We start from the raw sequence: 14,735 nt of genomic DNA on the forward strand, positions 1-14,735 counted from the left end.
TGGCTTAATTGGCCAATTATGCTCTTTCTCAGCATGTGATCAGTTTAACCAGACTCAGCAAGAACTATTCTAAAATGGTCCTACTTTGCAGTAGAACTTGCATCTGTGTAAGTAAGTACACAAAAATGAATTCTACTTTGAATTGTTCAACATACTACTTTGGGTCTCCTGCCTTTTGGAAGTTTTCCATTAACATCATATTTGGCAAGAGCTCCTTCATAACTTCACATAAAAGTTCCTAAATATAACACACTGACCCTCAGGCCATTTATTTGTCCATATTAATTTCATTTAGGAAATGGGCTTCGCATTTATTGCTGGGCCATCAATGCTTATACTAGCAAGCAAAATTACCGAGCAGCAAACATGAAATAAATTACTGTTTTGCTGTACTACTGTGGTCTTAACCACGTCACTAGTTTTCACACCACCATTACCAGAGATGCTGAGCTAGTGACAGATTTGCAGTGGTTTAAACTGTTAGTTCACAACTGGAAGTTAAATCTGAGACATTTATTTTTATCAGAAGCAGATTATTACCTTATTCAGTGGTAAAACAAACACACACCAAGCACACAGACAGATGAATTCCCATTAGATAAACAGTGTGTGAGCCTGCTTATACAAATCTCGTTTGCATTTACCTCAGGGTAGGAGCATGCACCCAAATAGACGCTGTGGAATAGGAAGTGTAACAAGTTCACAGCTTTTACTAATTACCCAGCACAAACTCAGTCAGCTACCCACATGCTCCAGGCATTTACATTGCAATACTATGCCGGTTTGCAAGCTGCACCAGCGGACTGTGGGTGTGCCAGTGCTGCTGCTGTTCAAGATTTGGATCCTCAAATCAATGGTTTTACTCACAACCAGGGATCAGTTTCAGAGCAGTCCTACAGCGCTTTCTGGCAGCCCTACCTGATACCCCAAAGATTTATCTGTTTATAGAAAGAGGAAGGGATTTCCTCCTCACAAATTGAAGAGAAACACATTTCCAAGCCATGAGAGCTGCTCACTTAGCTTATAACCTCATCATCGATGAGGAGGGCTGAGTGCATCACAGCTATTAAGGAGCTTCAGTGTTAATAACATTAAATGTTTTTAAATAAAACATCTGGCATCAGCTGTTTCTAGAAGCTGTTTTTATTTAAGTTTCCCCTCTAAAATATTGGACTCTACAGGTATTTTCACACATAAACCTGAACACCAAACTAGACTATCTTTAAAAAATTTTGTCCTAGGAAACATTGTAAGAATTATTCACACACTTTTTGGTTTGGCATCGTATTTGGTACTTAATGAGCTGGGAGATTTCTAAGCACAACTATAGTTTTGCAATACATTTTGCAATGGAAATCATTCTTTGAAGCACTCTTATTGCATTCATTTGCCAGCAGTAATCACTAAAACTCAAAAGCAGCAAATCTTCAAATGCTTCCACACATACCTTGGTAACAACAGAAAAACACCCTCACAAAAAAAAAAAAAAAAAAAAAAAAAAAAAAAAAAAAAACAACCACAAGAAAATTACAAAAACAACCCCCCACAGGAGGACAAAACCAGACCACAGAACATTTTAATGCTTGGGATTTGCGGTGCTGCTCCACACCCCAAAAGCTTGTGTGAGCTTTGGATGCTACTCCCAGATACATGGGAGTGACTGGGTCGCTTCACATTTCACAAACATCAACTCCAAGAGCTGCCCACAACCTGCCCTGGTCAGGTCTACTAATCTCAGGCTCTTTCTCCCCCAGAATCAAAACCACACAGAGGCAAAAGAGCTTGTGAAGCAACAACCTGCCTCCTCATTCAAGCCAGGGAAGGTTTTGCTGCGGATCCTGACTCCTCCTCAGCTGGAAGTAGTATGGCAGAGCTTGGAAGACTGGGGACACCGGGAGAAGAGCAAAACCCAACTCTGCGTCCCATCAGCACATCAACGAAAGTAAGACTATGCAGCATCTCAACTTTTTTGTAGGATACTTGACTTAAGGTTCTCCCTCTAGACTGGAATGAAGTTACAAGGTGCAGTGACTGCCCCCCAAATCTGATATCCCCACACTAACTACAGACCACAGATACTCGTGATCACTGTGATTTCTGCACTTACTGCTGCCCTCCAGCTCCCTCCTGGCCAGCCCACCAAAACAGGTGACCACAAATTCTTTCCACAAGCCCAAATGGATCTTGCATTTTGTGCCTTTTGGTGTGAGCAAAGTTGTTTGCAGTCTCTGACTTAGACATATGCAGAAGAGATTTACTTTCACACCATCAGGCCAGCTTTAAAGCTGAGAGTACATGAGAAAGCAAGCCTTGGTCTGCATTAAAATTTATTTGTTTGCTACTATTAATTCAGAAGCTTGTTTTCTAAATACATTTGAAATTCACACAACTACAAAAGCACTAGAATTTTACTACTCGTAGGAAAGCTTAATTTGACAACTCTCATCTTCACAAGATACCAGAAGTGAATCACAAGAAAGATCCACTGACAAGAAATCCTTATCTCATAACTGGTCAATAGTTTGTAAGGTGGAACATTCAAGTGTTAATTGCCTCCATCCTACTTCTAGGGCACATCCTTTAAAGTCACATGTCTCATTTCTCAGCCTCTAGGAAATACATGCACATTTGCTTAATTATTGATTACATGGTCTGGAAGCATGAGTGCTCAGAGATGCCTTGCTATTGTTCTGGGGCAGGGAAAGCATGGCAGACCTCTTATTTTAATTCATTTTGCTGTCAAGGCATATTGCAAGAGAACTATGAAAATTAATTTCTGCAGTAACACCTAAAGATTAATTTTGACATTCTATCCAATGATTATATATATAAACAAAGGTATTTTATTAGGATTAAAAAAATAAGAAGTTAAAAAGATGCATAAAGTTTTGAAAACATGGGTAATAGCTATTGCCCTCAAACTTTAGGAGGGAAGAGGGGCAAATAAAAAAGCACCAACCTAGTCATCCAGAAAAATAATATTTCATCAGAAATGTGAAAAACTTAATCTTTATTACCATTTATTTTGCAACAGTAAATTTTTAGCTAATCATTCACTTCAAAACATGATTCAACATCTTAATCTGATACATTACAGACTGGAATACTACTACACTGTAGAAAGTCTTATACCCTCCAAAATCTTCTCAGCTATAGGACAGCCTGAATACATCTAGACTTTAACCAAAGAGCACAAGAGACAGCAGGAGGGTCCCATTTAAGAAAATACTTGAACACACTAGACCACTGAAGGCCTACAAAAGCAGAGATAAAAGCAGTGTCATTTGAGTCACTCTCGCTCAGCCTCACACAGCATTATGTTCCTGTACAGCTCTGAGTCTTTCTGGTCCTTGCACCTGGGTAAATACAGATGATGCTATGGGACGTATACAGAGCACCTTAAGCAAAACACAAGAAAGGCTTCCACAATGCACCTGCTCTAAGTGTGCACCAACTTCCTAAACTAATTCAGTCTTCTTGATAGAAAGAAGCTAGCCTTGATTAGGGTTTTTTTTGTTTAAGATTGTGTTCTGTGGGTTTCTTTTTGGGTTTGGTGCTTTTTTGTTGGTTTTTTTTTGGGGGGTGGGGTGTGTTGCTGTTGGGGTTTTTTGTTTGTTTGGGCGGTGGGGAGGTGTGTTTGTTAAGCTGGTGGGGTTTTTTTGCTTTGTGGCATGTTTTTATTGTGACCATACATTACATTTTTCAGGTTCAGCACTTGGTCAGAGTAATAATTAACATTGTGTAAATCAAAATATTCATGTGGACTAATGCATTTTTCAAAACATGAGTAAGTCATGGCAATAGGCATTCACAGTCTCTACTCTTTACAGCAACACCATGACAATCTTTCATAGGCACCTTCTTTATTTTTCTTTCTGTCGGAACTGAGAAACATAATGGAAACAACATCACAACAAAACTGTCATTAATTCAGAGCATCTTCCAACAGTGAACTAACACAAAATCAGCATAGGTTATGCTAGTTTGCAGCACTGCTTCAAGAATGAACCACGTAATTTTTATTAAGCAAAAAACAAGTTAACCTTCAGGTGCATTCCCAACTTCCTCATGTAAAAAAGTGACAATCAGCTTTCATTTTCACTATTGTGCTAATTGTGAAGTCTTAAGCAGGCAAAGAACACAGTACATAAGTAGAAAAGGAGCAATGAAGATCCCTGCCAGCCTTCATTGCCTTCAACAGATTCTAAATGGGCCCAGAATGAACAGCAGCATCAAGAGGGAAAAGGTCTGCTATCCAACTTAAACAGGACTCACCCAGCCAAAATGGTTTGGGACAGGGTGTCTGGAAGGAATGCAAAAACATTAGCACTGAAGTAATTTGTCAGAAGTACTTTAAAACAATCTCGGCTGAACAGAAATCTTGAAAATGTATTCCCCGTGGAAATCTCCATTGCTTGCAGCATGCCGTCTGAATAAACTTGTATTCTGCAGTTTAGGACTGTGTTACCTTGTGGGCTACCATTAGGGCCTGTTAAGGCATGCCCATAAAAAGGACAATTACATAGGTATTTAAATACATAAACTTCTTGACAATTCTTGCTTGCTCTATAAAATCACAAGCAAGCAAAAGAAAAGGGCATTACTTGGTACAGGCGCCTTTAACAAAATATGCAGCCCACCTAAACTACCCCCTTGTTTTCTCCTTACACTATTAAGCATCCACAAAGTAACTTGTATTAAGAGCAAGGAAAACAAAAAAAGAAAACTACACCAACAAACAAATAAACCATGAATACATGCCAGACTTGAAAGGCAGTTTTCCTACCTAAGTGCTCTTATTGACCCATTTCCTGGTCTTGAAACTTTATGCAGGGCAAGCCTCATTGCCCGGCCAGCTGCTCATCCTAGCTGTCTCACCACAAAAAAGCTGCTCATCCTGTCCTGTCCTCCCCCCAAAAAAACCCAACATATAAAACCAATCTGATTCTCCTGAATCCTACAGCTAGTCCAAAATGTGCAGCAAATGGCAGCAGCGAGAGCTGTGGACACAGGAAAACAATTTGCTCAGGGTTAGCTCTATGGGCAAAGAGGGCATGTATGTTGGGTTTTCTCCTTCCCTAAACAGAAGTTTAAATTCTGCTAGAGTGGAAAACAACTACCAAAATCATCTTTTTATTATAATCAGTAACAGAAGAGGATTCATTTGAAATTGTGTATTAAGTGCATGTGTTTCTTATACCTCTTATTTACAAGATATAAATCATAAGCCTCCAGCCTGCTACCCTTCTCTTCCTTCGGAAGAAAAATCCTTGCTTTTCACTATGCTCTCATCCAATCCTTCCAAGAGAAAAAAAGATATTTGCAGCCTTTCACACCAATAAAAATTAGTAAGGTTTTGCTTGCTGTGTGGTTTATATGTGTCCTTTCAGCAGTGTGTTAAAAAAACCAACCAACAAACCAAACCCAAATAAACTTCATAGTTTTGCCTGGGCAAACAGGAACAATTAGCAAAACAAAAATCTGGAAAACAGCCAGATCTCAGGACATTCCGGTCACTTGTAATAGGAGTTTCTTTAGTTGATGATCTAAAATTTTAAGTGCCATGAATATCCAGCTACTAAACCCTTCATTGAGAGTTTAGCAAGCTTCAGTGACCCTGATGAGCACAGCAACTTTGGCATGGCAGAAAGGCAGGCCCTGAGGTAGCCTAATCTCAGAAAATTAAAACCTTTGAAGATTAAGAGCAGGGCCTTGAAATGACCCAGAGAGAAAGAAAGAGACCAAGTGGTTTCTGTGGCCAGTCCCTCCTAGACAGTGGGCTGCTGCTAAGCCCCCAATGTCTGTGGGACGCAGCTCCAGTTCAGGAGCACTCCAGCTGAAAAGCCCAGAAATTGGAGTTTAGTTTGCTAGAAACCTGGGATGGAGGGAGACATTACTGTCTGCCTTTGCTACCCTGTATCTAGAATATTCCTTTTTTCTGGACAACATCACAAGACTTGCATTTACCCTGAAGTAGCAATGGTACTAAGTCGTACAGGGAAGCTATCCCACAAATTCCTAGTGTTCTGGTTGTTCTTGTTTATCTTCCTCCTCTTGCAAAACATGGACAAAAATAGGATGCAGAAATCCAGTTGAAACCTCACTAGTATTGAAAACACCAAGTTCATTGCATTTCACTAAATTCCAGCTTTACTCCCTACGATGCCCCTTACCTTTTTCACAGCACCATAATCACTGATTTGCTTTCTAATCATGGTTCCCCAAAATGTCAGATCTTTTCCTGGCAAGCTGCTGACAAGTCAGTTGTTCCCCTTTGATAATTTTCTGCCTGCCCAGCACACTTCACATTACCTGGCCAAACAAGCCACTGGAAGAAGGAATTATTCAACTGACAACAGATTGTGCAATTAAGGAGACCTGCCCACACATACAAAGTTGAGCTCAGAACAACACAGTAGACATGCACTTCCAAGCAGCATCCTTAATCCCACACGTTTGTTGGTTTTTTTTCCCCCTAGGATAGCCACAACAGAGAAAATACGAATTGTTCCTTAAACATGATTCTAACCATTCATTTTATGTGCCCAGAGGAAGCAGAAGTTAAAGCGATGTGGAATGTTGCTTGCTATTTGACATGCAGAGCCTGGCAGGAAAAGCACCTGTCTCTCGCATGCTGAATTTCTCAGCGATGCCATCGTGAGGTATCAAAAGCAATGAGGTTAAAATCACGAGAATTATCACTGAGACATCAATGGAATGGAAAGCAAGTGTGACAAACTCATGCATACTACTACAAAAAACTATCAAAAGAGAAAGTTTTTCCTCCATCTTACTTGCTTTCAACTGATTATAAAGTTAGCTAGAAATAGGAACTTGCTGTCCTTCGCAGCAATTTTTATCACCTCTGCATAAAACTGAAGACTAGACCAACTTCTATATTCAACACTTCTGTTGCATAGGGTGGGAAGCTCAATGCAGCTGTATTGGTTACTCTGTCTATTGAAGAACTCTTCCAACTATTTTCTGACAGGACAGTTTCTGTATCTTCCCACAGTTATAAAAACATGCCCCTTTTATAAAAAAACGGTGCATATAAAGACATACACAAATGCACATGCATGAATATCTGTAACATATTATTTAAAATTCTTCTCCACATAAAACAATCTTATAAACTTCGAGAAGTATTAATCAAAGGCAAGACATCTATCACAAAAAATAGAGAAACCAGTATAAGCAAAAGGGTTGCACCACTTAGTGTTAACAAGCCCTGACCAATTCAAAATGCAGGTAATTTCCTTCTGGCACAGCTATATTATCCACATGCATGAAGTCCATGCCAAAACAGACCCGTAAAATTAGTTACAACTATCCAGTCCAGTATAGCAACCAGCAAGGCAAAAATAGCTCTAGACTGGCTTTAAATTTTATGTGTTAAACAAGAGAAACATCTAAAGGGCCCAGAAAAAAAAAAATCTAAAAAGCAAAATTTTATACATATATTCACACAGACAAGATGGATGCTAATTTTTGTTTTCACTTTCAGTTTTCATCAGAGAGAGTTTATGGAAAGTTGTGTCAGCAATCTGTGTCTGCTATCAATAGTGTTTGGGTTTCTTTTAAACAAACAAACAAAAAAAAAAAAAAAAAAAAAAAAGGAGGAGAAAGTCAAGAGGAGAATATTTGAAAAAACACCACCACACACATCAAGCTGGCTAAATCAATTCCAGGAGTAAAAAAAGAAATCAATATGGGTCTTTTCTCCAAGAATATAAAAGACAGACTTAAATTTCAAGGCACAAAGAAGTTAGGTTTATAACTTCAGGAGCACCACCCCAATAAAAATCATCTACAGCAATTTATTATTGTATAAGAAAGGTCTTAGAGTTCTTAGAACCAACCACTCTCATTTATCAAGTTCCAAAGAACGATAAAAAAATTAGACTAGTCAAGACATTCATCTTTACAGATTTCTTACAGTATGCTATCTTCTAGAAAAACTGTAAGAGTGAATATAGAGAGAATTCAAAACATTCTTAATAAGAGAAAGGGGGAGGCACGTGCACACAGGGGAAAGAATTTTATCTTTTCTGTTCCTGTGCTGACCTGAATGTACCAAGTTAACCACATGCACTAACAAAACCTCAAAACTTCTAGACAAATGTGCTTATTTATGTAGATTTAGTAAATATTTACTTACCCAGCATCCTCCTGGAAGCCTTCCAATTCATCTCTTTGTTCTGCGAGGGTGGATTCTAGATCCAGATAGGTACCATTGTGAGACAATTGCAGGGTGCAGTCATCAAGCTGTAGAACAAAATTCAGATCATTAGATTACAGCAGTCATTTTCTCTAACATGCCTCTAACATCACCTTCCTATTTTCCAGGTCCCCAGACAAGAGCTCCCTGAAACAAACCATATGTTGGGAGTGGGTAAGAAAATGGGTGCTTGTTTGGCAATCCCAAGTCCATATTCACTAGCCCATGCTTGGTCACAACAATATCAATACAACTAACAAACACAGAGAAATGTATTTACTTGAACATATAGAAGGAGATTAGAGGGTTTTATCACAGTGCCTTTAGAATCCTGTAAGGGAAAATAAGTTAAATGCATGTCTAGGATATGAATGACTGCTCTCTGTTCTCACAGTACATTTAAGTAGAGTTTCTGAGCCTTTGGATGGAAGTGGAAGGAAGAAGCAGCTGTTTTGTGTGCTAATGAACATCCCCTGTGAGCAAGGATAGAGCCAAGGGACAGTGTAAGGTGTGGCAGCCAAGAGTTGGGGCACTGCAGCAAGGGAGAGTGCAGTCAACCCAGACCAAGATTTTCTGGTTTTCTCATTTTAGGGCCAGGTGCTAAACAGCCTCTGAGGCTGAAGGGAAGACCTTCCTAGGCACCAGGGGGGACCACTGGACACCCATACCAACTTCCCACAAAGGTACCGAGGTAAACAAGGACCAGACATGAAACCAGGAACCTGCCTGCAATGGTGCTGAAGAAGAAGAGAGCAATTAATAACCTTCTTTATTTCTATCCTGTCTTCCCTTATCTTCAAGTTTTCTGTTAATTGTTCCAGAAGTTAAAAGGGGGAAAAAAAAAAAGAAAAAAAAAAAGCCAGATTTTATGAAAGTTAGAAAAGGAATTTTCTGGCTTTTTACAAGGAACTCATCACAGGAAAAGGTCTAGGAAGATCCACCCCAAAACTCTGGCTAAGTCATTGCACAGAAATGCAAAATAGTTACTGGATCAAGAGGGGTAACCGAAGAAGCCCAAGGGAGGAGCTATGAAGTAACATAAGCTCCTCTCTTGCCATGAGATACCCCCGTGCCATATCACAAGGAATGAGGAAAAATCCTTCCCAGGGCAAGGAAACAAGAAAACATTTACCAAAGGGCAGGTGAAAGTACAGGGTTGTCCGACCTCATCACTAGGGAGGTAAGTGACCAGCTGCTCAGAGAGCCCAGCCCAGAAGCAGAGAAATTGCCATCACTGAGCCCAGCTGGACAGGCTCCTGTGGACCTTCCTGTGTCAACACGGCACTGGGGGTCCTTTTCTAACTGGTTCCAAGTTCACAAATATTGTAAGCCCCAAATGTGTTGTGCTACTTGGTACAAAGTCCAGTTTGATAGCCGAGCAGTCTCAGACTGACCCGCCAAACAGAAGATGTTTTTATCGTCTGCATTTGGCAAAACACACCAACAGGTCCTTTGCCTGCCTCTATCTACCAAAGGGCAGCCATGACACTGGTGGTGTAAACGTACATCACTGCTCCAAAGGCCACTTTGGGAAGAGGAGAGTATTTAACACCATACTTCATACCAATCTTCTGCCACAAGTGGCAGCCAATGCCTCTCTGAAGGGGTAAGCAAGGCTCTGAAACAGCCAATGACTCAAGGAAATAAAATTACAGCCCTTTATCACATCTATGGATTTTTCCTTCTGCTCTTTTTAAGACTAGGAAAGAAAATCAATGAGAACCTATGTTTGATTAATTACCTAACTCCTCAAAGTCATTGTTGCCAGTAGCTGTTCAGAAAAGCACGGTAAGTAACCACACTTACTATCTGGTGGTCAATAACAAAACTTAAGTCACCCGCTTTCCTATCACTGATTTATATAATCAAGAAAATAATACAAATAGTCTTTTATTATTCTGGATTAGCTGCATGGGAAATAACTGCAGAAGAGCTCACTTATAATTAGTAAGTGATAGAGTGTGGCTTTTGGCTTAGTCCACAGCATTATGCTATGCAATCTGAACAAAAAGTTCATCCTATGAAGAAAGGCTAGAAGGAGAAGGTCAAGTTGTATTTCAAACCTGTTCCTTTTTTTTTCTTTCATTTTTTTCCACCTGGGGAAAGTCAGTCATCAAATAAGGTGACATAAATTTTTACTCCGACTCCTGGGCTTAAGGAAAACAAAGAACCTCCAAGTGCAGCCCTCTGATATTAAGAATAACAACAGTATTACTACTCTGTGTCTTTCCAGTTACAAAGGATATTATTAACCTATGCTAAATTAAAATACACTCTGTTGAGAAGAAAGACTAAATACCACCCTGAGAAACTTTTTTTCCCAGTAGCCCAGCGTATCTAATGAAATGCTAATTTATTCAAAGTAATGCCAAAAGGCAAACTACTAATTAGATAAATGTTCTGCTGTCACTATGGAGATTAGGAGATTCGCCCGCAATTTCCAATTATACTGCATAATTGGGGAAAAGGAACTGTGGTTTACTAATATCTTATGACTTTAGTCTATAAAAAGCATGATGAAAACAGCAAGTACTTCATGTACAAAATAGAGAAGAACAGTACATTCTACCTATGTTCATCTCAACTCCATAGTTTCAGTCGAACATAGTATTCATTCAGGCTTTAAAGCACTATAAATTGTACACTTTATCCATTAATAAGAATTAGGCTAATGGGAGAAATGGCAGTATCTTTTATTTCCATTACTTAACACTGCGCCTTGCCCAATTTTTTTTTCTTCTCTTGCATGTGTACACACAGAGGTGGAAGGGAGCAAAACAAGGCTTTTAAAAGTAACATTAAGTATTAAGGCAATGAACTCTAAATCCTTCTTTATAGTATCACTTTGCTACTTTGTCTCCAAGCCTCACTTGCACAGATCTCACAGGCAGAATACAAAAAAAAAAAAAAAAAAAAAAAAAAAAAAAAGGAAAAAAAAAAGAAAAAAAGCCACCTTATGAATAATTTTTAATTAGTAAATTGCCTGCCTTTTTCAACACAAAGGATGGCTGGTGTTCACTCATTAGTGCTTATTAGTAACAATTCAGGATGTTAGTCCCTCCCATCTGCTCAATGTTAATCCGGTGTTTATCTGCTACACATCACTTCTCCTGTCTCTGGAGACCCTCACAAATGGCCCCATCTACTTCATTCATTACATGCTCTTCCCATTGATCATAATTCACATTAAAATCCTTATTAACAACCGTCTTCTCTTAGGACAATTAAAAGGCAGAATCCATAAAGACAGTCTTTCAAAGAACATTTAACTGAGCTGTTTTCCATAATAATGAATGAGACTGCTATTCAACTTTTTAGAAATTAATCCCATTTATTTCACTTTGTTCTTCACACTTCTGTTTAACTCTTCAGTATACTTTACTGGTCCAAAAATTCAGGTCTGCATTTTGTTGTTATTAAACGGCAGAATTCGCTTGTCTTGCCACAAGGTCAGATTTTCCAAGACCTCTTCATAAGCTTACAAACCCATTTTTTTCTAAAATCACTCTTGCCACTCCCTTCAAATTATTTATCATTTATTGTATAACACTTTCCTGTATTGCCCAGAAGAGCCAAAAGGTTGACACAAGTAATTTAAATGCAACTCATCTTGTAGGTTTTACAGCAGTTTTCCATACTTACCTATAGTCATATTAAAAGAATACTACAGATATCACAGAATCATGAACACAAAGACAACATCAGATGGGTCAGATGTAGTGCTACTTTTTCCAAGTCAAACACATGGTTACTCCATTTTCAATTTCTTCCATGTTTTATTTTAGCTTAAACATCAAATGGTATCATAAGCCTCCGTAAAGCTAAAAAAATCCCCTATGTATACATTTCAATTACATTCTCATCTTCTCAAATTAAGTTTTGGGAAAAATAACTAGAGCATATTTTTTAATCCTTATGGATATTCCTGAATTCTCTTGTCTCTATAAAGAATGGGTCTACCTAGGAGTAGCTTCTTTCACAGGAGTGAAGGAATAAAAGCTAAAGTACATGCAACTGTCATCAAAACAAGTGCTTTAGCCATAAGCACCAGTTATGGATAGCCAGAGCTATCAGCAACCATCCTCCTACTGGGTTTTACATGAAGGAAGCAAGGAGAATAAGGCTGTCTTTATGAAAGTCTTCCTCACTAAAAAAATTAACTGATGTACTAATTATCATCTTCAGTTCATATTGAAACCTCATTGAAATACTAAGATCTGTACTCGCCATGACAAGATCAGCATTAAGAAATAGTAGATGCTTAGGTGCTGATTCACTGATCCATAGCTGTCTGGTTTGCACAAGAGGAGAACCTGGAAAAGGTATCACAAGCAGCACTGACCTCACAAGTTCTTTCTAGATTTTTCCCTAACCGACAAGAAACATAAAAACAGTGAGAGAACCAGATGTTTCTGTAGGACAGCCTGAAATGCAAGTAGAGCTACTAAATTAAACCAGTTTTTCTGTAATAAATGTTTCAAAACAGAAACCAAGAGATATTTGAACTTTCTCAGGTCATAGCTAGTAGTCACACAGTGGTAACTGACTGTATCATCAGTTGCAGTACCTATGCTGCAACCATAACAGGCACAAATGGAAAACCAAAAAAGCATTGTGCACACACAGACACCTAAACACCACCATCCCAACATATAGATATTTTCCCCCGCAGTTTTCAAAAAAGTAGCAACTGCCCGAATTTAAGCATCAGATCCCTGATCCAGAAGTTAAGCCCTCAGAAGGGAAGAAACAGCTTCATCTGAGAAGCCAGAGCCAAACAAGTACAGATAAACATGACAGCACCAGCATAAATTCAGGACAGCATCATCAACTGTCCGTAACCATGATGTACTTTTTCTCTCCTGCAGGTTCCTGCTTCATTCACTTCCCCAACATCTTCACGGAAGTGAAACAGGTCACACACAGCATTGTGCAGGTGTTCTCACAGCAGAATCACACTGTGCTTGCAATAAGGCAAGATATGAAGAATTAAGTAGTTTGTAATCATATCAGTAATGACCAATTCATAACATGTGTCCAAATGGGGAAAAAAAATAAATTAAAAAATCAAGGTTACAATGACAATTTTTATTTTATGTACAATATATGTTTAAGTGTTGTAATCATCTCCATGTAAGTACTTAAGTATAGTGTTTTTTTTAAAGTGAAACAGAATGGTGGTTTCTGTACAAGTTTTACTGATGTCCTTGTGAGTTATCACCACAATTAGAAACTCTTTAAATAACCCTGAAATAGTTTTCCCACAGAAAAATTAAAATGTAAAAAAATCAAGGTAAATGTAAGAAAAATTAACAGGAAGTACATAAAAAGACCATAAGATTACAAGTAATATTCATACATTTATAAATTTATACTTCCATTGTTACAAGCATCACTCTGAGAACTTGAGCACAATTTGTTATATAAAAGCAAACATCTGATTAAATGGTTAAAATATCAGAACATTCAAAAGCAGAGCTTCCTAATCCCGCATCCTTTGCCGTTGAACCTATGACAAAAGGAAACTGTATGACGCAATATGAGGAAGGGTGTCCTGGTTGTGATTGTAACCAGAAACAGTCACTGCAAAGTCAGAGCTGCAGAGCTCAATATTTGCCCTGTCTTGGGGGTCATCCCCACCCCACCAGCACCCAGAGAGCCTTCAGGGCCAACAAGCCCATCTGCCACATGAACACACACAGGCCGGGTAAATTAAGCAACCAACTCATGCAAGTGCTTCTTACAGGCTGCAAGGAAATCAAGAATGTAGAGCAGAATCTCGGTCATCCTCTTTCACAGGTAAACAAATACAGCTAAGTAAAGGCTAGTCCCTCAACCTGTGAGGACATAATCATTTTTGCAATGAGGCTATCAAGCTGAGGAGGACTTAAAATAGCTTGATAGTAGTAACCACTGATGACTTTTCTCTTGTTTAAAGCACTGACCCACAGAAAGAGATAACACTCATTTCTCTTCATAAAGAGGCCATTCTTGCTGTGCAACAGGGAAGCTTGTCATTTCTCTGAATTTCAGCACTGAAGCACATCACCAAAAAGAGCAAAGAATAACAGGGTGAAAAAAAGGCAGCAGCAACAAGAAAAGGTGACAACAATCACCCAGTTACCTGACACCAATATATGACCAATATCACCTGATGAAAGTAAGTGACCGCTGCCACTTTCAGAAATTAGCTGAAAGAATGGAAAGAAGAAAAAAATATCTGAGATCAGCCATTGTTTTCATCTATGGCCTTTAGCTTACAGTCCAAGAGAAACACCTAAAAATGGGGGGGTGGGGGGTGTACAAGGAGAGAACAAAAAAATCCTCCTGCTTCCAAGTACATACAACCCACACGTCCACCCACAGACTGAGTACTGCCACCTGCCCCTCCTCACACATGCTTGCAAGCGCTCCACGTACATGCCAATCTTCTCACTCAAGAAGCCCAGTGGGTAAATAATTCAGTGCAAAGGCAACACACATCTTACCATGCCAACAGAAACTCCTGCAAGTC

General features: G+C 39.0%; 1 protein-coding gene across 12 annotated transcripts in view; it reads right to left on the reverse strand.

Moving 5' to 3' along the window:
- FHOD3 (formin homology 2 domain containing 3) overlaps window positions 1-14,735 on the reverse strand; it is a 450,149-nt gene that overhangs the window by 368,779 nt on the left and 66,635 nt on the right. For all 12 annotated transcript variants that reach the window (XM_080379989.1, XM_080379988.1, XM_080379997.1 and 9 more), the window contains exon 2: window positions 8,162-8,268. In XM_080379989.1, coding sequence (XP_080236115.1) covers window positions 8,162-8,268 — 107 coding nt within the window. The remainder of the gene's footprint in view (window positions 1-8,161; window positions 8,269-14,735) is intronic.

This window comes from Falco punctatus, assembly GCF_963210335.1.
Source record: "Falco punctatus genome assembly, chromosome: 3".
NCBI lineage: Eukaryota > Metazoa > Chordata > Aves > Falconiformes > Falconidae > Falco > Falco punctatus.